The sequence below is a fragment of the Rhincodon typus genome, chromosome 9 (assembly GCF_021869965.1).
Source record: "Rhincodon typus isolate 14 chromosome 9, sRhiTyp1.1, whole genome shotgun sequence".
Classification (NCBI taxonomy): Eukaryota; Metazoa; Chordata; class Chondrichthyes; order Orectolobiformes; family Rhincodontidae; genus Rhincodon; species Rhincodon typus.
This window is the reverse complement of record NC_063340.1, coordinates 13,779,758-13,805,629: the sequence shown is the minus strand read 5'-3', so window position 1 is coordinate 13,805,629 and position 25,872 is coordinate 13,779,758. Positions and strand designations below refer to the sequence as shown.

Genomic DNA, 25,872 nt, shown 5'->3' with positions numbered 1-25,872 from the left:
TACTTGAAGTGGCTCCACATTGCCCTAGGCAACCAGGTGCTTCACAGTCGACCTGTCTAATATTGCTGCACAGATTTAAGAGCAACAGGTGAAGGAAGGTCAGGATATCTGGAAAATGATAATTTCCATTTTAGTTTCCTGAATGCAGAGTGGCTGAATTGGTGGCATGCTCAATCAGGCTGAGCTCCTACATGGCCCCTGTATATAGACTGTGCCTTTTCATTCTTCCATATTTTTATTTGGGGACTGAAAAGAGAAAAGTACTGTTTTAGAGACCAAGGGGTGGCTGGAGGATTGCTGCATATTTTGAAGGGAAGTAACCTGACTCTCGCTGTAAACATGGTTTACACAGCTTCTTGTTCAAGTGGTGGTTAAAGTTTGCTTGCAGACAAACTGGAACTGAGGTGTTGAGTATGGATGGAGCTTTGGTTGGTACAAGTAGCAGATTGGTCCGTGGACTAGTGACCAATTATCGATGGCAAAGGCCTTCTGTTTGCCAACAACAATCTGATTGTTTCTCAGATAGCTTAACAGCTTGGGGCTATGTACCAGATTTGACTACCACCAGCTCAGGAATTCTCTCTCTCTCTCTCTCTGTTCTCTGCTATAAAAGCCTGTCCAAGCCGGAAGAAAACCTGTTTATCTTTTTTCCAGTAAATGCTGTAAGCTGTGACCTTTAATCTATGAGTCAGAGGCCTTTTATAATTGAACCAGCCTCTCTGTGCCTCTTGTAAATCAGCAAAAGCATCTGGAAAAGGAAGAACAAGATCCTGTGAACAGAGACACTTGAACTGCTGTCCCTGCTTTCCTTCCATCCTTAACACCTTTTTTATTCCATGATAACAAGGTGTAGAGCTGGATGAACACAGCAGGCCGAGCAGGAAAGCTGATGTTTTGGGCCTCGACCCTTCTTCAGAAAATTTTATTCCATGCCTGGGTTTTATGTACGGGGAAGTGTATAAGAGGATTAGGGTTTTAATTAGTAGAGTTATATGCTGATGGTTCACGATTATTACCTGTTGCTGTTTACTTGTAATAGATAGTAATTCTTGTTAATGGTGATTCCTGATCCATTCAGAAACTTGGTCTATGCTTTCTGGGTCTGAAATATAGGTAAATTGAGGAATTTTTGTGTACTTTTTAAAATCCTTACCTTTTGCGCTGACGCTGGGAATAGCGGTGCCTGATTTCCAGCACACTATCCCAGTGAGGTGTAACACTAACCACAAAGGTACTTGGCAATGCATTGGATTTTTCTTCAATGGTATCTCCTCCTGTCATTCAAAGGGATAATGCCATTTAACAAATGGACAGGGTCGTACAGTTTATGGTCTTCCAAGTGACATACCCTGCTGATGAAGAATTTTACCACAGTTTGCTCTTGATTGCTAGGTCAAAATCCTGGAACGCCCTTTCCAATACCGCTGTGAGGGTGTTTTCACCACAGGGATTGCCGCAATTCATGAAGAAAGCTCACCACAATCACCACACCGGGGAACCAGCAATAATCAATAAATAAAAACTGAAAGAACCGCGGACGCTGTAAATCAGGAGCTAAAGCAGAAGTTGCTGGAAAAGCTCAGCAGGTCCGTCAGCATTGGTGAAGAAAAAAAATCAGAGTTAATCCAGAGTTCCTCAGGAAGGGTCACCGGGCCCGAAATGTTAACTCTGATATTTTTTTTCTTCACAGATGCTGCCGGACCTGCTGAGCTTTTCTAATAATCAATGATGTCTTTAGCAGTAAAGGCCACACATCACCTCAAGAATGAATTTTATTGAGCAATTTGTGCTTATTGTCAACAATGTTCTGTCCTGGAAACTTGGTCACATGACATCCAATCTTCCCTCTCTGCTCATGTTTAATTATATGACTGCATTTTATTTGTCCACTGTTTGCCTAATGTTATTACATTTACCTTATGTGAGTGTTTCCATATCACACATCCTGAACAAACCATTTGGCTGTTTGATAATATGATGAACAGAATCAATTAGCAGAAGAACAGAAAGCTGTGCGGTTAAGCAAGGTAAATAAAAAGCACATCTGTGATGCATCTCCCATTATCATCTGTAATGGGAAGTTCCAGCACTTCAACAAACCCATCACTGATTTCAGTAACTTAGTTATTGTTTTGCATCATTTTATGACTACAATTCAGAGCACAAAGTCATAAAAATGGTGAATAAAACCTAATTCTTACCTAATGTAATCCATTGATTCCCACACCCCACGACTGACACTCAGCTTCTATAGTGTTTTACACATCTGAACAATGATTAAATTGTGTGCCTATGTACAATAATGTATACCTGTTTGGCATTTCATTTCTTCAGAAAAAGGGGGATGTTGTGTTCAGGTTCATAGAGATGCGTGCCATACTTTTAACGGACATGCTCATCCTATCATCATTTCATGGAACGTGACCTAATGGTATAAAGCTTACATTCTCCATCTTACTGGGTTCTGACCTCTTGCAGCATGACATACTAAAGAAACTGTGCTCCAGTACATCTGAGTTGCTTGGCTTGAGCCTGGACACACAGATTAACCTTGTTATCTGTTTTTATATATCTGAATAATAGTTAAATTGACACTTTATGCCAATGCACAGTGATGTACAGCTCTTTGGGATTTCATTTAGTGTCATTTAGTCATACAGCACGGAAACAGACCTTCAGTCCAACTCGTCCATGCTGACCAAGTTTCCCAGTCTAAACTAGTCCCATTTGCCTGCGTTTGGTCCATATCCATCTAAAACCTTTCCTATTCATGTACCTGTCCAAATGTCTTTTAAATGTTGTAACTGTACCTACATCTGGCAGTTCATTCCATGTACAAACCACCCTCTGTGTGAAAAAGTTACCCCTCAGGTCCCCTTTAAATCTTTCTCCTCTCACCTTAAAAATATGGCCCTAGTTTTGAACTCCCCCACCCTAGGAAAAAGACCTTTTCTATTCACCTTGTCTATGCCCCTCATGATTTTATATACCTCTGTAAACCTCCTATGCTCCAGTGAAAAAAAGTCCCAGCCTATCCAGCCTCTCCTTATAACTCAAACTCTCCAGTCCCGGCAAATCTGGTGAATCTTTTCTGAACCCTCTCCAATTTAATTATACCATTCCAAAGCAAGGTGTCCTGTACACAGTACACCAAAAGTGGCCTCACCACTGTCCTGTACAACTTCAACTTGACATCCCAACTCCTGTACTCAATGGTCTGAGAAATGATGCCAAGCGTGCTAATCACCTTCTTAACCACCCTATCTACCTGTGACATAAATTTCAAAGAACTATGTACCTGAACCCCTACGTCTCTCTGTTCGGCAACACTACCCAGGGCCTTACCAGTAACTGTAAGTCCTGCCCTTGTTGGTTTTACCAAAATGCAATGCCTCGCATTTATCCAAATTAAACTCCATCTGCCACTCATCAGCCCATTGGCCCAATTGGTCAAGATCCCTTTGTGATCTTAGATAACCTTCTTCACTGTCCACTATACCACCAATTTTGGTGTCATCTGCAAACTTACTAACCATGCCTCCTGAATTTTTGTCCAAATCATTTATACAAATGACAAACAACAACGGACCCAGCACCGATCCCTGTGGAACACCACTGGTCACAGGCCTCCAGTCCAAAAAACAACTATCCTTCACCATCCTCTGTCTCCTACCATCAAACAAATTTTGTATCCAATTGGCAAGCTCTCCCTGAATCCCATATGATCTAACTTTACTGATTAGTCTACCATGTGGAACTTTGTCAAAGGCTTTACTAATGTCCTTGTCCACAACATCTACCGCTCTGCCCTCATCAATCTTTTTGGTACGTCCTCAAAAAACTCAATCCAGTTTGTGAGACATGATTTCCCATGCACAAAGTCATGCTGAGTCTCCCTAATCAGTCCTTGCCTCTCCAAATGCATGTAAATCCTATATCTCGGAATCCCCTGCAACAACTTACCCACCGCTGATGTCAGACTCACCAGTCTATAGTCTATACTTCTTTGGGGAAAGGAGAGTGTTGTGTTATGTCTCACAACAGATGTGTGATATACCTTTTCAGAGACATGCTTATGATGTCATCATGGTTACATGACAGGTGACTCAAGGCTTTATAAAACTCTCAGTCTCCATCTTGTTGGGCTCTGTTCTCTTGCAGCGTTATGTACTGAAGGATTTGTGCTCATTATATCTCGCTTAGCTTAGGCCTATGCAAGTTCAAAATTATAATGTAGCTATGGAGATATTAGGTGATGTATCCAAAGCTTGTTGAACTGTTCAGTCCTACTTGACCTACATCTTCTCCTTGGTATGGGAGTGATAGTGGCATATAGTCAGTAGATCACACCATCTCATGTCAGCTTTAGGTGAGACCTGTTCTGAAAGAAAAACACCCAGATCTTTCTCAGGCTGACATGAATTCCCCTCCCTGCAATTTATGTTTCTCTCCATGTTTGCAGTTTGCTTGCTCACCCCTTCTTTCTTCCAGTCTGTTTGTTTTTTTTTATTCTCTCTGTCATTTCCCCAGTTTTGTAATTTTCTATTTACCTCTGACTCTCCCTCTCCTGTTTGTAATTCTTTCCCTCCTTCAATTTGGATCATCTTCTCTCCATCCCTCCCCCCATCAATTTGTATTTTTCTGTTTTTCTTTCTGAGTTGCTCTCCCAGAGATCCAAGAGTTTCCAGGCCATTTTTGTTGGCCCCGAAACTACAGTCTTAACAAATGACAATGAAGCGGTATGCCCTGATAAACAGGACAGCCAGCAGGGTTTGGTTGCCACCACATCAGCAGAAATGTTGCACTTGCAGAAACAATGCATACAAGAATTGCTGGTTTGAATTGTTCGAACTAGTGCTCAGGAAAATGATTTCTCACTCCCCTAGAGTCTCCTCCAAAGTGAGAAGGTTAGAAACTTTAAATTTCACTGCATATATGGCTGTTCCCAGTTTTTTTCTTGCTGATGTTAGAACACAGCTTTGTGTAACTTCCAATAATGACACTCACCAAAAAAAGCAGTCAATACTGGCAACATGTGTGTGGTAAGCTAAAAGACTGTTAGCAGACTATCCTTATATTTACTAAGTGGGTGGCTCAACCGCTTGTGGTAGTCATGATAAAGGAAATTGTGTTGAATTTTCAAGATGACTGAGCAATTAAACCCAAGGACTATCATGAAAATGGCTTGCGTTCATTTATAGCCTCTAAATGCTGCCTATAAATAACAACTTTTCTCGGTTTAGTGCTATTCAGAAGGTAGGCATGTCTAAAGAACCCTTGAAGATGTTACTGCAAGTGTAGGACAAGTCCATTTTGGCATGCATTTGGGGATCAGCACAGCTGTTTCAGTTTAGAGACAGCAGTTGTGTCTGCTGTAGGCTGTCTCAAGCAGACATATTGCATTTTTTTTTATTAATAGGGGAGCCTGTCATGATACTTTGGTTAATTTACTGCACAGCTTTAACAGAATCCCATATGCTGCCTAATGGCATTTCTCATAATGCTGTTTCTGCTTTGTAATAAGTTATCCACTTAATAATTTTCTGTTTCTTGCACAGCTTTTTCACTCGAAGGATCCTGCTTGAGCTTTGCAGATTTGTTCAGGCTCATCGCTTTCTACTGTATCAGCAGGTAGGAGTAGTTAACATATGTAAATGCTATTCTGCGTGCATGCACTATTGTTAGAAGTTCAAAGAAGTTTCATTAGTGTGTTTGCTTCCACATCCACTTGTGGACTTACACCCATGCACCTTTCTGCTGTTATCCTAGACCATTTCCTGTTGAGTCAATACAGGAAACACTTAATTAACTGGTTGAGTGATTCTGCATAACTTCTGGAGAATATTTTTAATCACGTTCCACAGCGTGAGTTCGAGTTTGTGGACAGAGGAGCGGGCAGTGTTGCGAATACTGATTCTTATAAAGCACACTGTTTGTTTTTCACTGAACACCTGGTGTATAATTGGGTCCTGCAGTAGTGCTAATGATTCTGGTCATGACTCAACTCGAAACAGCTTCCTTGCTGCTGCCTCACAAAAAACTGCTTGTTGTTCAGCAAGGCTGCTGTTGCTCCAAAATATGAAAATAAAAGCCCAAATCCACAGCAGGTTTTGGCAGCACTGAAGTGTTAGGCCTGTACTTCAGGTGACAGTCATTCAGTAAGGGTTAGACTTTCATTGTTGCAAATCCTGTTTTGCTTCAGTAAACCAGTTCGCATTGATCTGGGACACAGTACTTATTCTAGGATACGCAGAAAGGGCAGACTTTTGGTATAACTTCTTTGAGGAAGGACATGGGCATAGATAAATCTTGTGCTCAAGTAGAAATTGCAATTTATTTTCTCTTCAGATCTAAGTACTGAGCTACTAGGTTTAGCAATTTTTGTTTAAAATGGCCAATAAACCCTGTGATAGGGTGTACTTAAAATGCTCGCCTTAAGAACTTGACAGCTCACACCTCCCTTTCACTGCCAAGTTTCCTAATCCCTGGGAAATGCAATCAGTAATTGCACAATGTCTTTCCAATTGCAAATGTGGGCTCGACTTGGAGCTATTAATGAAGGGACTCTCCCCTTCGTGCCAGGGCACCCTTCTCGACCCCTGGAAACACACCACTGTAAAAACTGCAGCAGGGTTGAGACGTGTTCCCCTTTTAAAATTTTAACCCCCTCCCATCTGTCATCTAGGTATTAATACTGAGCCCCTTGTGTTGCAATTGAAGCCTCAGGAAAAGAAAGCATCTAAACCATTCACTTCCTAAACATGCTACTGTTCAGCCAGATGAAGGACTGTCTTTCAGCTCAGATTTGGCTGGTCATCCACATATCTGCCTACAAAAAATAAAGCCACATCGCACGCAAGAAATGGAACTGTTTTAACTTACGTTTTGGGCAAATGGTGACTTTATTTACTCCGTTCTCACAAGAAAATAAACCAGAAAAGGGTTGTAAAAATATTGACATAGATATTTGTCTGTTTACATATTGTTCATCAGATGTAGGGTGCTATTGCACAGGTCACATAGTGTCAGGGTGAAGTGAATAAATATGAATTTTACTAGATCTATGAGAGCCTGATCTTCCTGAGAGTTGGGTCTGCCAATCAAGAGCACTACTGATGGCACTCAGTTGCTCATTCTGTATGACATCAACACACGTATCTCTGTCCCAGAGAGTTCTGGAGGCTAGATCATTGAAAGTATTTAAAGACGAGGTAGGTAGGTAGACTCTTGAAATATCAGGGATTTGACAGCTATGCTGAGTTGGCAAACAAGGACTGATGACTCATGGTCTTGTTGAACAAGCAGGGCAAGCTTGAGAAGCTGAATGGCCTACTCATGTTTCTATTTCTTACTGCGACAGTTTACAACACATGTTGTGACTTGTTAATTTCATGTTGCTTTTGAATAGCATGCAGGCACACACTGGCCAGTTTGCCACAGGTATTTGGGGCCTACCCGTCCTGGTGTGGTTGGGTAAATTCGAGATGGCAACATCATTAATTCACTGATGTGACATAAATGGCTCATTGTAATAATTCTTTCAAACCCATTCACATGCCAATTTAATTCAAGTCAGCAAATTAATAGTCTATACTGTAAAGTTAAGAGAGAAGTACCAGTGAAGTGAACATCTGCCTTGTAAATATTTACTGGAGTATCAAGGAATGCCTAAGTATTACTATGAGAGAATTTCTGTCGTTATGTAATGATTAGGTATGTCAACAAATCTTCCTTGGGGGCTTTCCACGTTTTCTGCACCCAAAATATTCCTTTCTCCTTGACTGGCTGACTCATATGGATTCAATATTGTGACATTAAATTCTATCTTCCTTTTTTCTCTCTCAAAAGGGATGTGCTGCCTTTCCCTTTAAAGTTGCCTCATGGAATCACAACTGCCAAGACTGAGACAGAGCTGGAAGCAATTGCATTCCTGGGTCTGGGTGAGTACATTTCAGGTCTACTGGAATTCTGCTTGAAGCACGGGGTTGTGAGATTGGACAGAGTTTTGATCTAAAGTACTCGCCTAGTAGTGATCAAACTGTCTTTCGTCACTTTCTTTTGGACTTTACCACTTTTGAACTCCGAATCAAATGAACTTGGCTTGCTGACGGTGAATTGTATAAGGTAAGACTCGCCTACTTGGATCCAGTTTGAGAGTTTGTCTCTGGAATTTAGTCCATCTTCATGAAGCAGTCTTTTGAACATGTTTGAAGTGAAATCCAGTAATAGTGATATGCCTGCCCTTTACAGGGTTAATTTCTGATCTGTAATGATGTGCACCGAATGGAAAATAAAGTCCATCTGTTTTCAACTTTATGACGTTCTTTTGTTGCAGAGTTCTGGAGTTCTCCCGTGTACAAGAGAGTAGCCAAGAGTTCTGCACCTCCTACTAGTCCTCTCAATGCATGCAGCGTGAGCACGGGAACGAAGCGGACCCCGCTCTTAAATGGAGTACATTCCATACAAACACGGACGCCTTCGGAGCTGGAGTGCAGCCAGACCAATGGTGCTTTGTGCTTCATAAACCCTCTCTTCTTGGAGGTGCACAGCAAAGACGCTAACGGCAGCCTCAAAAGGCAGGCTGCAAAATCCACGGAGACGGGCCGGCCCTATTCTGTCCCGGCTCGACCCCCGCCGCCCCGGCTGCCCGTGAATATGGAGCAGAGCCCTGCAGCCGATGATGATGACGATGGAAACGCGGGCCGCTGCAAACAGCCCGAGGCCAAAGCGGTTCCCATCCCACCGCCCCGCATCAAGAAACAAGCCAGCGGCGGCGAGGTGGAGAGGGGCTCGGTACCTCTCCTGGGAGCCGCCCAGAAACAGGCAGCAGTGGGAGGGGAGGAGGCAGGCGCTGGCAGCAAGGGCGAAGCTGCGAGTCTCACCAGCCCAGCCCTCCAAAGCAAAGGCAAGCAGCGCCTCAGCGATCTGAGCATGTCTACCACCTCCACCGAGTCCGATTCCAGCACCATGGAGGTGAAACGTGACTGCCCTTCCAGCCTGGAAGGGGACACCAACAGCAGCCTGGAGGATTCCGACGCGGACAGCGACCAGGAGGTCCTGCCCCCTCCCTGCGTCCCCAAGAAGAAGAGGCACGCTTCCTTCGTCTTCCCCAAGATCGTCAAGTCCCACATCCAGAAAGTCAGCGGCGTCTTCACCTCGTTCATGACCCCGGAGAAGAGGATGGTGAAGAAAATCGCCGAGATGTCCCAGGACAAGCGCACCTACTTCGGCTGCCTGATTCAGGACTACATCAGCTTCTTCAAGGAGAACAAAGACTGCCACGTCTCCAGCACTGACATGCTGCTCACTGTCCGCCAGTTCATGACCCAGGTCAAAAGTTACTTGCTCCAGAGCTCGGAGTTGGACCCACCAATAGAAACCCTCATCCCAGAAGATGAAATAGGTAAGCTGCCGTCCTTTGATGTCTTTTTTTTAAAAAAGAAAATTGCATTCTTCCCGTGACTGCATTGCTTCGACTTCTGGAGCAGGCTCCTGAGTTTCTTTTCATGACATGGGATTGACTGTGCACAGTTAATGAAGGGGGAACACCATTCCCCTTTTTTACCTCTAATGAATGTCTCAGAGCCTGGCTTTTGAGGGGCAGGAGGGATGTCGGCAGTGATATTGGCGTCAGTATTGACATTGGTGTGTGGGGTATTTGAAATGCTGCAGGTGGCTTGAAGGGGAAAAATATGACTTAGCATAACTTTAGTGGAAAGTCCATTCCCTCTCTTTCAGAAAGCCCAAATCAGTGACAATAAAATCACAACTCAGTGTTGTAAAAGCTTTTCACAAAAACCACTTTACATGTGACACTAGGAGATGAGAGACACTTTTCACTCAGAGGATGGTGAATCTTTGGACTCAAACCCAGAGGGCTGTGGGAGGATCAGTCTTTGAGTATGTTTAAAGTAGAGGCTAATAGATTTCTGATTACTGATGGTGCAGAGGGTTATGGTGAGTAAATGGCATTGAAGTGTTTAATCAGCTGTGTTTGCAATAAATAGTGGAGCTAACTTGATGGGCTGAATGGCCTGCTTCAGTTCCTATGTTCCTACTGCCACAGATATGGCATGCGATATTCGCTGGTCTTTCTCTCTTTATGAATAAAATCTCTCAAACATTTATTCCTGAAGGCAAGACTTATTCGGCAGATACGAAGAACTGGCTAGTCTACTCTTGTTCCTACAATATTTATGTTCTAAGTTCTTACATTCAATTAAAGAGTTTTTATAGTATTACTCTATTCTCATTTCATGCTCATTTTTTTTCTCATTTCAAAGCTGCATGTAAATAGCCTCTAATACTATAAAGGAACTTTCATTATAAGTATCATATCTGATTATATGAAAACATTCATCATGGAACCATACAAAAATGTTTGAATGCAAGAAAAAGGCTTGTCATGAGGATTTTGTTCAACTGCGGTTATGTAGTTTTGTTTAGTGCTTACGATGTGAATGAAAGGGCGCTTTTGTATTTAAACCAAAGATCAGTAACCATTGTGGGGGAACATAGTCAATATTCATCTAATTTGTCATCAGTCAGGATTAGTTCAAGTGAAATAAGTGCTTTTTTTTAATAGAATTTCATATTTGAAAGATAAAAATCAGCCATGAATAGAAGGTTAGTCAACTCTTCAAGAACTAACATCTTGCGCAGTGAGTTATCTGAACAGGAAGTTGTTCAGTCGAAAGTGTAAATAATACTTTGTTTCGATAATTGCCAAACTGAGCCAAGTCCTTCCAGTGCAGACGCATGGAAAATGTTAATGGAGCAGTGTGATGGATGGCCAACACAGAATGGTCTGCAGTTGCTGGATATAAATTCAGATCTCGGCTAGTGGGTTGCTTCAAATGTATTGCAGGAAAGCGTCAAAGGCAAGTCATATATCTTCCTGCATGGAGGGAGAAAAGATTGGAAAAAATAATTGTTTGCAAGAATTGTGCATTTATGTTGCTCCTTGTAACAAATCATTGCAGCCTACATGAATGCCTCAGTCAAAGGTAGAAATAAAAGGTTAAAGGCCTGGAGGAAGGAAAGTTGTCAAAAATCTATGGCTTGGCTCACATTACTTATCTAGCAGTAATCTGCGCTGTTTATATTTGGAGAAAGGCAGATGTTAACTGTAGTTTGTTCAGTTGCTAAAATCTTCAATTTTAAAGATTTGCTTTATACGCCCACCTCTTGGCTCTTGTCAGCACTCTGTTTAATAACTTGAATAAGCCACAAGAGTTTGGAAGCAACCAAATGGCTGACTAAGCAAGCTTGTCATATGGTGGACAGATTTAACCATCTTTTAAAAAGGAAATGGAGCAGTCTGATCAGAACAGTAATTTATTTCTCATTTGGGTTTCAAGTTGCAGGATGGCTTTGTTTAAGATGCTAAGGTAACTTTGAAAGATCCCAGAGTTTCATGGGAGAGGAAAAGAATCAGGAATCTAAAAAGAAAACAAGCTGGCCCACAAATAAACCAGTTTAATGTTTCAAGGAGAAACTTTTCACCACAACTGAGCTACAACTGGCTGAGCCAGTTCTGATGAAAAGTCCATGCCTAAAATATTTGCTGTTAATTTTTATACCTTTTTAAAATTTATTTTTAATTAACCTACTTAGCATATTTGGACTGATTCTACATTTCCAGCACCTTCTGTTGTCATTGCAGAATCAGGAGAGAATATGGCTAAAGTTAAACTAAAAGTTTCAGCAAAAGTGGAAATGAATTTCAAACTCCAGACTTCACTTTCTAAAAATAACCAGGGCAAGATGATCTTCAGCCAAGTGATGATGTCATTTGGTTTTGGCTCCTCTGGTGTTTTGCAGAAACTTAAAAAAACTGAATTACCCAACGACCTTTGAGAACTGCCAGAACTAGCAAGTAAATAAAGCTAGTTAACCTTTAAACTGCTGCATGGCTTTATTGTTTTGCTAAGCCTAGGGAGCTGAAGACACCTAAGCCTTGGGCTAATCCTGACTGCAGCTAGTCAGGGTAGATTTGTTTGCTGTCCACTGAAGATTGATAAAGGAGCTTTAATATAAAATTTCACTTGCCTTATTTGTGGCTGTTTCAGTTACTTGGGAAGGAAGAAAGATGAATCCTGCTCACTGCCAACATTAGACTCAGATGAATTTAAGAACATTTCCTCACCTTCCTGTCACGCACCGTTCTAACTGAGCTTATTCTAACTGCATGGAGCTATGGTCCTGGACAATTATCCAGGCCACATGTTCCCAAAGCTTCAGTTACTTCTGTAGGGAATTTTAATTTATCAAGTTCGGTCTCTGGAAAAAGCAGTTCGCTTGAAATATCTTTTTGTGAAAGATCTATTTGTGAAATACCTTTTTATGGCAGCTGACAATAATGATTCTCTGATGCTGATCTGCAATACAGCTTTTGAATTTTATTTAATTTTTAATTTTACCTTGCGATTACAATAATAAAAATGCGGCACTAAACTGGCTTTTACTGTACCCACTTCTGTGGTGTGTATGTGTGCACCTGTGTGCATTACCTTCTCAACCATAGAAATTAATTGTCTTTGAGGCAACTTCATAATTAAAGAAAATCAGTGGCAAATCTTTTCTTCCATGTGTATAAACATTCCCTGCAGTGATATGATTTACATTGTAAAAATCGCAACTTATCCAAAACTCTGTTGCCTGTATCCTAATCCTCCCCAAGTGTCATTCTCCCATAAGTCCTGTGCTTGGCCTACTATGGTTCCCAAATGCTCAAATTTTAAAATTCTCATTCCTGTATTTAAATCCTACCATGGCCTCATCCTGTTTTTCGCCATAACGTCTTCTTGCTTTACAGTTGTAGTGATTGTAACGAGGTCAGATGGGGTGGACCTTGTAGAAAGAGTTCCCTGATTAGACCAGCTAACACCCCCAATCAGGGAGCCCTGGCTGACAGATATAAACAGGAATGTCAGGGGTTCTGTTCATGATAGGAGCTGGCTCTGAGTGAGCTGAGTCAATGTCTTGTACTATGCACAGGTAAATAAAGGGTAACTTGTTAACAGGATGCCAGCCTCTGTGGAGTTATTTCATCAATTCTCTGGGTAGTCTCTGTTTCTTCAGCCCTGGCCTGTTGCCCATCCCCCACATATTTCTCCTCTCTGTGTTGTGACTGCACCTTTAGCAGCCTAGGTCCCAAGTTCTTGAATTCTCTCTTAGACCTCTTCACTCACTCTCTTCCTTTAGGACAGTTCTTTAAAACCCATGGGTACTGACTTCTGCCTTCTTGGCTCTGTCAATTTTAGTTTGGCTCTTCCCTGAACCACCTTGGTTGCATTATTTTACATTGCAAGTGCTATAAAAGTGCAAGTTGTTGTTGCGTTCATAGCTCCCTGTTCTAAATAGCTTCGACTCCTTTTGAAAAGTTATTTGTCACCACATAGTTGGAAAACTTCCTAACTGAAGTTGTTATAGATTTGTTCATTTGAGTTAAATACTTGTGTGTCTGTGTGGTGAAGAGCATGTAATGCTTTTTCAAGCCATTTAGTTTCAGTCTAAGTTACATGGTATACTCAATAATTTGATAAAGCAGTTGCAACCATTAAATTTAAACTGCTGCCGTTTGTTAATAGTGTACATCCCGGTTCACACACGCAGCATTCCAGTCATGTCTCCACAACATTATTTAAGTAAAGCTGAAATGTTAGCATGCTGTACAGCAATGGAATTGGCGCTGTCCAGGGTTGCTGTGTGTTAGTAACCTGGAGCTGCCAAGATGCATCTGAGGGATAGTGAAGGTGGAAACTGATCGGTCTTTTCCTTAGGCAGCGTGTGGCATCCAGGTCTCACTGCTGTGGAGTAGTGCTCTAAAGATGCAGGCTCAGCAGAGTCATACAGCACGGAAACAGACCCTTCACCCCAACTCATCCATGCTGACCAGGTTTCCTAAAATGAACTAGTTCACTTGTTTCCGTTTGTCCCATATCCCTCTAAACCTTTCCTGTCCAAAGGTCTTTTAAATGTTGTAATTGTATTTGCCTCCACCACTTCACCTGGCAGCTCGTTCCATACAGGCATCACTCTCTGCGTAGAAAGGATGCACCTCAGGTCCCTTTTTAAATCTTTCAAACTCACCATTTGGTGGCTGTCATTCAGCTCAGACATCAGAACCGTGGTGACCGACCATCCTGGGTTCTCCAGGGCCATCCTGTAACTGCGTCTCTCTGGGACGTATTTTGCTGTGGACTTGTTTCCTGTCTCAGTGGCCCTTCTCTGTGCCTGTCAGCTGGGCATGAGGGCTCATCCTCTAAGCTGTCCTGGGATGGGGTTGCAATCCTGGGGGTATCTATGAGATACGAGTTAGCATGTCTCAGAGCTCAGGCAATTGAGTAAGCTGCCCAACTGCACGCCACTAGCACATACGCCACCCTGACCACGCCACCACCCCCCAACCACCAAACCACCACAGAAACAAGGGCTTAGAGAAAACAGAGGCCAGGGTCGCACAATAAATACTGACCCAGCCAGTGACACCCATGCCCCTCGTATGAATAAAAGTGATGCTCAGCCTGCTATCTTCCTCTGCAACAAGTGAAGTCCTTGTGACGTGGATAAAAAAAGGTAAAGTCAGTATAATCCTACCAGACTATGAGGGCTCTCATTAGACAGAAACGACTGGTGATAATTTAAACTGAGGGTCACCTCAGCGAAGAATCCACCGTTGTAAACATTAATCAACCACAGCTCTGTGAGTCCCTCAAATGGCAGTAGGAAAATGACCAGATCATCTAGTTTGGGTTCTGGTTGAGGGATAAATGTTGGCTTGGTGGTTCAATGGTTAGTACTGATGTCTCACAACACCAGGAACCCAGGTTCAAATCCACCCCCTAGCGACTGTCTGCATAGGGTTTGCACATTCTCCCCATGTCTGCGTGGGTTTCCTCCGGGTGCTCCGGTTTCCTCCCACAGTCCAAAGATGTGCAGGTTAAGGTGGATTGGTCATGCTAAATTACCCATAGTGTGCAGGGATGTGCAGGCTAGATGGGCGAGCCATGGGAAATGCAGGGTTACAGGGACAGAGGTATTGGGGTTGCTCTGGGTAGGATGCTCTTCGGAGGGACAGTGTGGACTCAATGGGCTGAATGGCCTGTTTCCACACTGTAGGGATTCTATGATTCAATGAAACCAGGAGATAAGTAGTAGCATAGGATCTTTTTTACAGGTACCTGAGGGGGCAGACGAGACCTCCATTTAACACCTGATCTTAAAGTCAGCATTTCTGACAGTTCATAGCTCCTTCAGTATTTACTGAAGTGTGTCATTCTGGATAATGGACTTGACTTGACCTTGTGACTCAGAGCCACCAAGTTTGACATTGGTACAATTAGTTCTCCTATAACCTGATAGTTGCATTCTTGTGTGACCTCACGCTATAGAAAATCACGTTATAGGGAAATCGCTATAGAAAATCTCTATACCTATACAGCAGAAAGTTCGCGTTATTCAAACAGTGTCCACTATTCATCAATTGCGTTATAGTCAATTTGCGTTAACAAAACACTTGTTATAGCAGAATTACCTATAATGAACTGAGGGCCCTATACAGAATCACTTCATATCAAATAGCTAAGGCTTTCATAATATTTACGTGTTCATGTTATAAAACTTCAGAATCTGACAATATTCTGCATACACGTCCTTGTTGTTATGAACGGGGAATAATCTGTCTTCACACCATGTTATCGAAGAAAGAAAGCTTTCCTAAAATTTTGCAGAGTAGAATGTTTACAATAAATAAGTCGCCTTTTCTCTTCATAACATTGGTTTTGTTTTTAAATGTGCTTGTACGTATGATGTGTCAATGTGACTCCTTTGCTATGAAACACTTTGTGGTCTGTTGTTTCCTGACCCAAACTCGAACTTGATTCAATTTTGAAACTTTTATCCTTTCTTTCATAATCTTTTCCAGATTTTGTTTTGGAGAAAGCAATGCACAAATGCATTCTGAAGCCCCTGAAATCTTACATCTATGCGACTTTGAAACAATTCCATGTGTCCGATGGCTCCTGGAAGCAGCTGAAAGAGAATCTGGTCTCTGTTAAACAGAAAGTCCCTCAGGAGCTGGGAGTAGATGCTGCAGTCCCTGATACTGTCACCTTGGACAAAATAAAGCACAAGTTTTCAAATATGCACAAGGCCTACTCTCCTGAGAAGAAGGTGTGTCTGCTACTAAGGGTCTGTAAAGTTATCTACAGTGTTATGGAAAACAACTCAGGTACAGTATTATTTTACTAAATTGGGCATTGTTGTTTTAATCAGTTAATACATGCCTTTAATGTGCTAGGCCTGGGTCAATTAAGGACAAGTGGCACAGAATTGTGAAAGATAGGTTATACCTAATCAAATCTAACAGAGCACAGCAATAAAGGGAGAATACTGCAGATTCTGAGGAAGGGTCACTGAAATGTTAACTCTGATTTCTCTATACAGATGCTACCAGACCTGCCGAGCTTTTCCAAGAATTTCCGTTTTTTGGCTCTTCGTTTTAATACTGCAGGTGCTGGAAATCTGATAAAAACACAGACAATGCGGGAGAAACTCAGCAGGTCTGTCAGCATCTGTACAGAGAGGAAAAGTGATAATGTTTTGAGTCCAGTATGATGCTTTGTCAGAACTTCTTCAGAGTTCGAAAGAAGATGATATTGCTTGTTGACTTTCCAAAGGTGTTTGGTAAATTGTCGCAAGGGAGGCACAAGAGTTTGATATGGGAGTGCAACACCAGAATTTATAGATGGCACAAACATAGGAAAAGCCATTTACTATTCAGAGAGCTGCAGGCAATTTTGGAAGATTTGAACGTTTTGATGCCAGATAAGAGTTGAAAGGAATAGCAATGATATAATACCGTTTGGGAAGAGAGAATGAGAAGGGAGTATGTACCAAAAAATCGTGTAACTTCAAAATAAAGAGTAAAGAGACCTCAAGATTGAAGTGGGCGAATATTTGCGAGAGTACAGTGTAAAAAAGTTATTACGAATTTAGGGCCTGTTTTAGATTTCTCTGGGGTACAGCAATATCAGTTAACCTTATCAGGGGTCTGATTTAAGGGTGTGTCCGAATAATCGGATATCGTGCTTCTCTCAATTTCCCTCACGTGCACAACTCCAATTTTTTCTTTGGTAAGGTGAAGCCAGATCAATGGAGAATTGCTTTATTTCCCAAACAGCAGGCGAACTAAGCAACACAAAGCAAAGCAAGCATTTATTAGTGGTTCTTGTTTCCCTCAGGGAAAATTTGAATGAAAAGTAATAGCCCATATGCTGGCTGATGGGCCTGGGATGAGAACATTGATCATTATTGTCGCAGCAGTCAGACCTCCCTATGTTTTCAATGGCGGCAAAACAAAAGCAGAATATTGTGAATGATGGAAATATGAAATGATCATGAAAAAACATGCTGGAAACACTTAGCAGACCTGGCAGCAGCTGTGCAGAGAGAAACAGAATTAAGGTTTCACATTGAAATGGCCTTTCATTAGAGGTCACCATGACCTGAAAGATTGGGTGACATGTAAAGGAGGTGACGGGAACCAACCAGGCACTTAACTGGACAGCTGCAGGCCTTCCCTTGGATCAGGAGTTAATATAAGGGCAGGGTTTGGATCTCAGTGTGCACCTCCTTCTTGTATGCCTTTGACCAAGGGGCACACCTCCTGGAAGCAGTGGACATTTAAAGGCCTTTACTGGCAGACTGGGCAGCAAGGCCTTCACAGTCCCCACTGTGGACTTAACCAGGACAATGGCAGGAAGGCCCTTCTGCCTGGTGAAATGGTGGAGACATTAAATTCCACCTATTAACTCTGTTCCTGTACACAGTGCTCCCTAACCTGTTGAGTGTTTCCAACACTTCCTTCAAATCCAGATGCAACTGTTGTCTGTCAGTTTCTTTGTAAACCTGAGATAACAAGGTGTAGAGCTGGATGAACACAGCAGGCCAAGCAGCATCAGAGGAGCAGGAAGGCCCATTCTCTGCAAAGAGCCTCTTTGTAAACCTGCTCAGGTTTATGGTCTGAAATAAATATAGTGCTTAACTATAACACGGTCTCATGATAAATTCTAATCCAAAGCATGAAAAGAGAAGTCGGGAAGCACTTATTTACTGCAAAGCAGATTGTTAAGGTTTGAGAAACTGGTCAAGGTAGGCTCCATAATTGGTTCTATAAAGCAAGTGGATTATATCTGTATATCTTATTATGCCTGTAATATATACTGGGGAGTGGAATGGTTCTTTCAACAAGAAACCTCCTCCTATACCAATAAATTATGTATTTCTACAATTAAATAATAAGATTCTGCTGTGCAAATTGTATAGTTTCCTGTAGAATTCTATCTCTTTTTTTACCTGGGGTGGAAGCGATGGAGATTTCAGTAAAGGCTGATGGTACCAAATATAAACTATTATTGTTGGGTATTCCATTTGCCCCAGCAAAACTGAAGTCAGTGGTAATCGGGGGAAGAGGGGTCATCTCCACTGGATCAAGTCCTACCTAGCACAAGATTGTGGTTGTTGGAGGTCAGTCATCTCAGATCTGTGGCATTGCTGCAGGAATTCCTCAGCTTTGTTTCCAAAGTCCAACTGCTTCATCAGCTACCTCATTGATGACCTTGAAGCTCCTTCACCAGGGCTGAAGTGGGGACATTTTGCTGATATTTGCTCAGGCGTCGATTACAGTTGGATAAAATCGAAATACTGCGGACGCTGGGGATCTGAAATTCAGACCAAGTGATGGAGAGAATCTGTGAAGGGAGAAACTGTGTTAATATCGAGTCCAATGACCCTTCTTGGGAACCCATAGGTGAAGAGGCAGAAGAAGTCATATTGGACTCAATGTTGACTCTGTTTCTGACTCCACAGATGCTGCCAAAACAGCTGGGTTTCACTAACTTTGTTTTTAATCACTGTTGAATGTTGCACATAAAAGGAGAGAATTCATTTTTACCTCAAATAAGGGGCTGATGCTTAGGCTTGTTCCTAATTGGGCTTGACCGACTTAACCAGAAGTCCCTCTTGTGAAGAGTTTCTTGATATTGATCCTAAATTAGCCTTTCACCAGTTTGAAGTAATACTTTGGTATGAGGCTGACACACCTTTGGATGCCCAACGAAGTATTTGATTGAGCAACTGAGATGGCAATTTCTGTAATGAACGGGAATCATGATTTCATCCTGAAATGTACAGTGCATGCTATCACAAGAAGCAGATGAAAATCTTGGCTCTAATGAATCTGTTTCATTGTACCCACAGGAAGGTTATATGGGGCTGATGACTTCCTGCCTATGCTGACCTATATAGTAGCCCAGTGTGACATGCCAGAGTTGGAGATTGAGATTGAATACATGATGGAATTGTTGGACCCATCACTACTGCATGGCGAAGGTACAAAGCAGCGTTATTATTCGTGTTGATGCATTTTTGGAGCACTGCTTACTGAATGGTTCACAACGACTCATTCATTTGACTCTACCTCTTACAATGAAGTGGCAGCAAATCCTGTACAAAGGTTTATTTTGATGGTGACTGGATGAATTATTCCACTCCACAGGCCACACAGTGGAATGGCACAACAGTGTCGGGAGGAGAAGAACACAGTTTGCTTCCGCAGTTACCTGAATGAATGACACATTTCTCGTGTTTTTGGAATGAAATGTTTGGCTTCGTCATGGGGGGGTCGGTGGGGGGGTGCTGATGGAAGCAGGTCAGCTTTTCTGTTTAATCATTTACTAGAAGCAGATGCCTTCTAGGTTTTTAAGCGCTGTTAAAGCTTTCCTCCTGTCTTCACTTTAAAATTGTGCAGAGCAGGGCCGGCCATCAGAGGGGGGAGATGTCGGGAATGGAAATTATAGAAAAAGAAACTTATTACAAAAGTAGGAAGAAATTGTTATTGTAAACTTATTTTAGTGGGGTCAGGAATGGGAGAGCCAGAAATACATTGTCCTGGATAAACAAAAACAAGATAAATCAATTTATAGTGCATTTAACTTGTTTTATTATTGACTGGAAAGTAATCATACATTTGACGAGAATAAATGTCGAAATGAAAAGCTAATTTTATTTTGCACGTGAACTGACTAACACAATTAACGTTGAAATGAATAAATTAGTACAGTGAAACATTTGGAATGCATTCCTGGCTCTTAACTGGTGTTTTACTGGGAATGATTTTGTGTTGGAACAATGTGTTTGATTTGCCTGTTTGCTGGAATTTTTATTGTTTAGACACAGGGAGTTCTCCTTCCTTCCCATTCTTGTCTGCGTGTCAGAGCATCATCTATTATCTTACTTCCCAGTTAAACTCACGTAAATGGCAAGCTACAAACAAAATAATTCATTATCAAACCATTTTTTGACAAGTTCACGTAAATGCCCTTTGCAGATATAAAATCATGACTACTCCTGACTTGAGAAGTGAGGCGATTTGGCTCTGATGGTGTCAGCCTGCCTGTAAAATCCTATAGATCTCTACAGGAGCTCAAGGTGATTTGCCAGACTACCAGCTATAATCCTAACCATTTTCCTGTCTGTGTAAATGGATTCCACTTGAAAATCTGAAGGATTATTGGGGAAAAAAAAAACATATTGGGCTGGATTCAGATCTTTCATAAAACCTGGCAAGTGAGCTGAAGCGTTAAACTGTGTCAAGATATTGCATGTCCAATCAAAGGATAAAGTAGCTTAGAGAAATTACTGCAACTCAACATATAGTGGGCCAAATTGTAGTTTTAAACAATGCAATCCATTTTGAAACAGTTTGATTATTAATTGTAACACCGTAGACATGATTAGAAGTCTCAAGCAGCCAATCTCGGAAAGACCTGAGAGACCCCGAGGAATTCGAGCGAATGTAGTAGCCTTTGAAAAGAGGGAGAATACAAGTTAACAAGTCACATACAGACACTCTCTTGTTGGAATCTCCAGTTCTGATGACTGGTGTCTTCTCAAAATCAGCCTGTCTTTTCTGTTTTTGGATGCTGACAGGTTTGTTGTCAGTTGCCAGCTTCACTTGTTTTTAATTATTTTGTTTTAATTGAACAAAATAAGAACCAATTCCTATCAATCCCCAGTGTAAAAGAATCTAATAACCTTCCCTCCGCATTCAGCAGCATTGATATCATTGAGACCCTCACCACCAATAACCTGTGGATTCACCAAAGACCTGAAACTTAACTGGACTGGCAGGATAAATACAAGAACAGTTCAGAGACAGGGAATTCCGTGGCAAGTAACTTGCATCTTGACTCTCCGCAATCCGACCACAAGGCACAATTTAGGAGTGTGACAGAGTGCTCCCCGCTTGCCTGGTCCAGTGCGACACTGTCAATACTCAAGAAGTTCGGCACTAACCAGGAAAAAGCATTTTTGCCTTTTTGACACTCTATCTTATCACCTTAAGCATTCACTCCCTTCTTTGCTCGTGCACAATGCCATACCTGTGGCACTGTGACATACAAGGTGCACTGCAGCAACTTCCCAGGATTTTTTCAGAAGTATCTTGCAGACCCTTGATCTACACTGCTTAGAAAAACAGGGATAGCAGATACTTGACTACCCACAGCCAGTATGTTCTCCTTCAACTCTCATAGCATCCTGACTTGGAACTAGATCAGTGCTTATTCACCGTGGGGTCAAACTCCAGGAACCCAAATCCCAGCAGCACTAGCAGTTAACTCGTGGAGTGTGTTGGTTCAAGACGATAGCACTCCACCACCCTCTCGAGGACAAGGAATATTTGCCTCGCCAGTGGATCCCACATCCCAGGAACAAAAAAAAATCCTCTGCAATTGTAAGGTATCAGTTACTAAAGAAGGAAAAAACAGCTTTCAAGCCTTTCCTCCTCTAAACACCACCACCCCTCACTGCCACCCAGACCCATTCCCATCCCCATTCCCACACCTTCAGCACTGCTGAAGGGAAAATGATGATAGCTGGTCATTTTTAAGCAAAGTCTCCAATACACCAACTTACCGTGATGTGTAAAAGGAAACTCCACAAAATATGAAATTTATAAATATGCTTAGCACCAAATAGCTTTGACCAAACTCTCTCTGCCATCTGTCATAATATTGTATTAATTGACTCGGTGATCAGCTTTGTTTGACAATGTTCATTTGGGGTGTTGTGGTGCAAGTTGGTGTTGTTTGTATATTGTCTACTTGCCATACCTAAAACCTAGCCGTCACATGGATCCTGTTCATCTAACCCCTCCTGTTGCTTTGCTCTGTGTAGGTGGCTATTATCTGACCAGTGTGTATGGAGCCCTCTCACTAATAAAGAATTTCCAAGAGGATCAGGCAGCCAAGTTATTGAGCTCACAAACCAGGAATACTCTAAACCAGTGGCACAAGAGAAGGACAGCAGACAGCAGAACAGCTCCTTCAGTGGAAGACTTCCAAGTACGTTGCTTAAGGCAACATGCATGATAGATGTTGAGTTGAGTGTACCTTTACAGGTTAAATACATAGCACAAAGTTCTTTTAGTTTTGAAAGGAATGGGTATTCCATAACATCCTGTCTGTTCACTGATACAGCTTACCTGTGCATGTTTCGTGAGATTTATTCCAGTTTACATTGTTTTATTGCACATTCGTGTCCTTCAGTCTTTTCCATAACTCTACTCCCAACTCTATCTATCAAAATTTGGGAATTGCAACATTTAACATTTAATAAGTTTATAAATGTTAAATGAAATACTGTGGTATAGTTTGAACATGTTAATCGCTCTACTAGCTGTACCATTTAAAAAATCTGAAAACGCAGATCTTGTGCAACAGTCCTTGTGAATTCCATAATCCTATGGGAAATTGGATTGCTACAGTCCACCTGCTTGTTATCATGCAGTTTAACTGGACACACAGGTTTTAGATTTGGATACCAATGACTACCAGCCTATACAGCAGTCTTTTCTTGCTTGAAGCTGGGTGTATGCAAGGCACTTGCTAATGTAGCGTTTCACTTGTGGAGATGGTAGCTTCAATCAAATCCTATGAGGTTGACCATTTATAAGCAATCAAATACAATTTTAGATAAGCTGCAGCCTGGTACCTGCTAAATGCCATTCAATAATGATTCCCTTTCTTTTTGTTTTATCTCTATATGAATAGAACTACCTGCGTGTGGCCTTCAACAACACAACAAGCGGTTGCACAGCCAAGACGTTACTGGTGAGACCATTTACGACAACAGAGGAGCTGTGTGACCTCTGTGCTGCCAAATTCCAGGTTCAGGACACTGAAAACTACAGCCTCTTCCTTCTCATTAATGACACCTGGCAGCGGTTGGCTCCTGACACCTTCCCTCAGAAAATCAAGGCAGAGCTGCATAGTAGGCCTCAGTCGCAGATGTTTTATTTTGTCTACAAGCGCCTTCACAGCGACCTTCCCAGCAATGCCATTGAGAACAGCAACATGGCTCCAGAAGAATGCAGCGTCACTTCTTAAGCGATGAGACCTATTCACTGCTTTCATATCATCGGGCATCTTGGACGTTGTTTCAACTTTATTTTAATTAGTTTTTGTAGCATGCCAGGGATATATATTCTTACAACCCAGTAAACCTTCATAGGTAAACCATTGCTGACGTCCTTGGAGCTGGGTGTGTGTGTAACACTTGGCCAAAGACACAGCTGGTTATTGGGGTTTTGCATTGTATTGCAACAGATATTCACTCTGTGTGTGACAAAGTCCAGTCAGATGCAATGCATCAGTGAGAACTGTCACAGTAGCTGGATGATTTGCATCCTACTCTTAAAGACTGAACAAGTGGGAATAAAATCAGTTTGGGCGCAGGCTGCATAAATGGTTTTATGTTTATAGGAAGACTGTGTTTCTGTGGATCCCAGAGACATTAATTTGGTAGCAGTTGCTGGTTAACTGAGATTTTTTTAAAGTTATTTTTTTAAGCCAGAAATGATTATTCTTGTAAACATCTGGGCATATAATTGAAATAAGTGTTGGATTTTTTTGTAGTTTTTTTAACTATTCGCACACTATGTCGATCAATTACTTTTTATCTCGAGCATAAGGTATTTGCTTGATAAGTGAAATTGTTTGTTGAATCATTTACAACACCACTGTTGTACTGTTGGGTTATATACTGCTGCAATGTTTCCTGATCAGCAGCACCATCTGTGCCCTTTTATTCAGCTCCAAATGAGATGCAGCATCACCCGAGTCAAATATTCAGCGATGTGGCCTGTGTAGGTTGCGTGTGTTTACTGCTCCAGGCATATTCAACAGCGTCCAATCCCACACCTCCTTTTCATAAAGCAAATAATGTGGCCAGTCCTAGGCACCACCCATTAATAAGGGTGGCCAGGCCTCCAAGGGAGCGTGGAAGACATTTGCTAGAAGGTTAGCAGGGACGTGGGAGTTAAGCTTTGTGGACAGTCTGGAGACACTGCAGTTATTCTTTTTAGAGCAGGAAAGGTTAAAGGGGCAGTTGATGGGAGGTGTTTGAAAACGCAAAGGGCTGATGAGGAGAGAATGTATCGCGTGATAGAACAGTTTGATAAACAAACCACGGAGTTAAACTAATCGGGACTTGGTGAGAGGACACCACAGCCACATGAAGGCATGAGAAATTACTGGGCGAGTTGTTCTGATCTGGAACCGACTGTTTTAAAAGAGTCATGCAAAGATATTCAACAGGAACTTGATAAATAGGAAACTGGAAAGATTTACATGACAATGAGAGAGGACTGGGACCAATTGGACAGCTCTTTCAAAGGGCTAGTACAGGCCAAATGATTTTGTCCCCTCCTGTGTAATTCTACAATTCTGTGTAATAGTTTGAAGAGGATCCGTGGTGTGGGAAGTGGCGAAAGTGTGGGAGTTATGGAATATTGTTGAACTGGAACTGCGCTCTGTATCCAGTGTGCACCATATCTGAGTGGGGAGTGTTTGTTCATTGAAGCTGGATGCCCAAAATGGTGAGTGTTGCACTTCTGAGAATTATCTGTCCCTCCCCTTATTGAGGACCAAATAAATGTTACTGTTCTGGCCTCACAGTGTAGGAAAGAGCTTTAGTGTTATAGTTAAAGGTGGGCCATGGAAGGTTGAATGAGAGAGGGAGAGACAGCATGCAGTACAAAAGGGAAATAAAAAGACATTTGATTATAGCAAGAGTGAAGGTAGAGTGGACTAGCAGTATTGAAAGTAAACCTGACCGTGTAATTGTTGTTCAGGCACCATTTTATCACTAATTGAATCCACCCACGCATTCTCAGTGGAGCTGTTAGATGGTGGGCAGACTTGGAAAGATATATTGATTTTTTTTTTTTTACTGTGTTTATGTTTAGTTGCTACATCATTGTGTTTACATGTATCTTCACTGCACTCTCAACTGTCACTTAAACATTCCATGCTAGCTTTTATTACAGTGAGATTACCTTCTAGGTAACCCACATGATGCCCTGTAGAAAATAGCATCCTTTTGCATTTTGTATCTGTAATTTTGAGGGCCCACTTCTGTAAGCTGACTGTCAATGGTTTTGCATAAATATATTGTGAAATGCCACGTAGTATTTGTTGTCAGAGCAGTGCTTTTTAACCCGCTGAGGTGTGTGTTGGAATCCAGCCCAGGAACTGTTGATCTCATTGCTGTCCTTTGATGAACCCTCTCGGGCTCCAACAATTAAATGATTTTTAAGGCAGTCGTTCAACTGCACAAAAAACTGCAAACAGATTGGAATTCAGCGACTAGGATATCGCAAGGTCTGCAGATGCTGGAAGTCAAGAGTCGATAAAATGTGAAGCTGGAGGAGCGCAGCAGGTCAGACAGCGTCAGAGGAGCAGGAAAATCAATGGTTTCAGGTCAGGACCCTTCAGGACTGATGACCTGCTGTGCTCCTCCAGCTCC

The 25,872-nt window shown here is 41.9% G+C and overlaps 2 protein-coding genes across 14 annotated transcripts in view; one reads left to right on the top strand and one right to left on the bottom strand.

The window, feature by feature from the left end:
* Nucleotides 1-25,530, top strand: part of rin2a (Ras and Rab interactor 2a) — a 98,283-nt gene extending 72,753 nt beyond the window's left edge. For 11 of the 13 annotated variants that reach the window (XM_048600803.1, XM_048600806.1, XM_048600799.1 and 8 more), the window contains 7 exons: nucleotides 5,559-5,631; nucleotides 7,849-7,940; nucleotides 8,336-9,403; nucleotides 15,929-16,234; nucleotides 19,264-19,395; nucleotides 22,243-22,409; nucleotides 23,118-25,530. In XM_048600803.1, the coding sequence (XP_048456760.1) occupies nucleotides 5,559-5,631; nucleotides 7,849-7,940; nucleotides 8,336-9,403; nucleotides 15,929-16,234; nucleotides 19,264-19,395; nucleotides 22,243-22,409; nucleotides 23,118-23,453 (2,174 nt within the window). In that variant the 3' untranslated portion in view covers nucleotides 23,454-25,530. Of the gene's footprint in view, nucleotides 1-5,558; nucleotides 5,632-7,848; nucleotides 7,941-8,335; nucleotides 9,404-15,928; nucleotides 16,235-19,263; nucleotides 19,396-19,561; nucleotides 19,643-22,242; nucleotides 22,410-23,117 lie in introns of those variants that run through there. The other 2 variants (XM_048600809.1, XM_048600810.1) reach the window with 2 other exon arrangements.
* crnkl1 (crooked neck pre-mRNA splicing factor 1) overlaps nucleotides 25,496-25,872 on the bottom strand; it is a 10,897-nt gene continuing 10,520 nt past the window's right edge. The window contains exon 7 of the mRNA XM_048600916.1: nucleotides 25,496-25,675. Within this exon, the coding sequence (XP_048456873.1) occupies nucleotides 25,496-25,675 (180 nt within the window). The remainder of the gene's footprint in view (nucleotides 25,676-25,872) is intronic.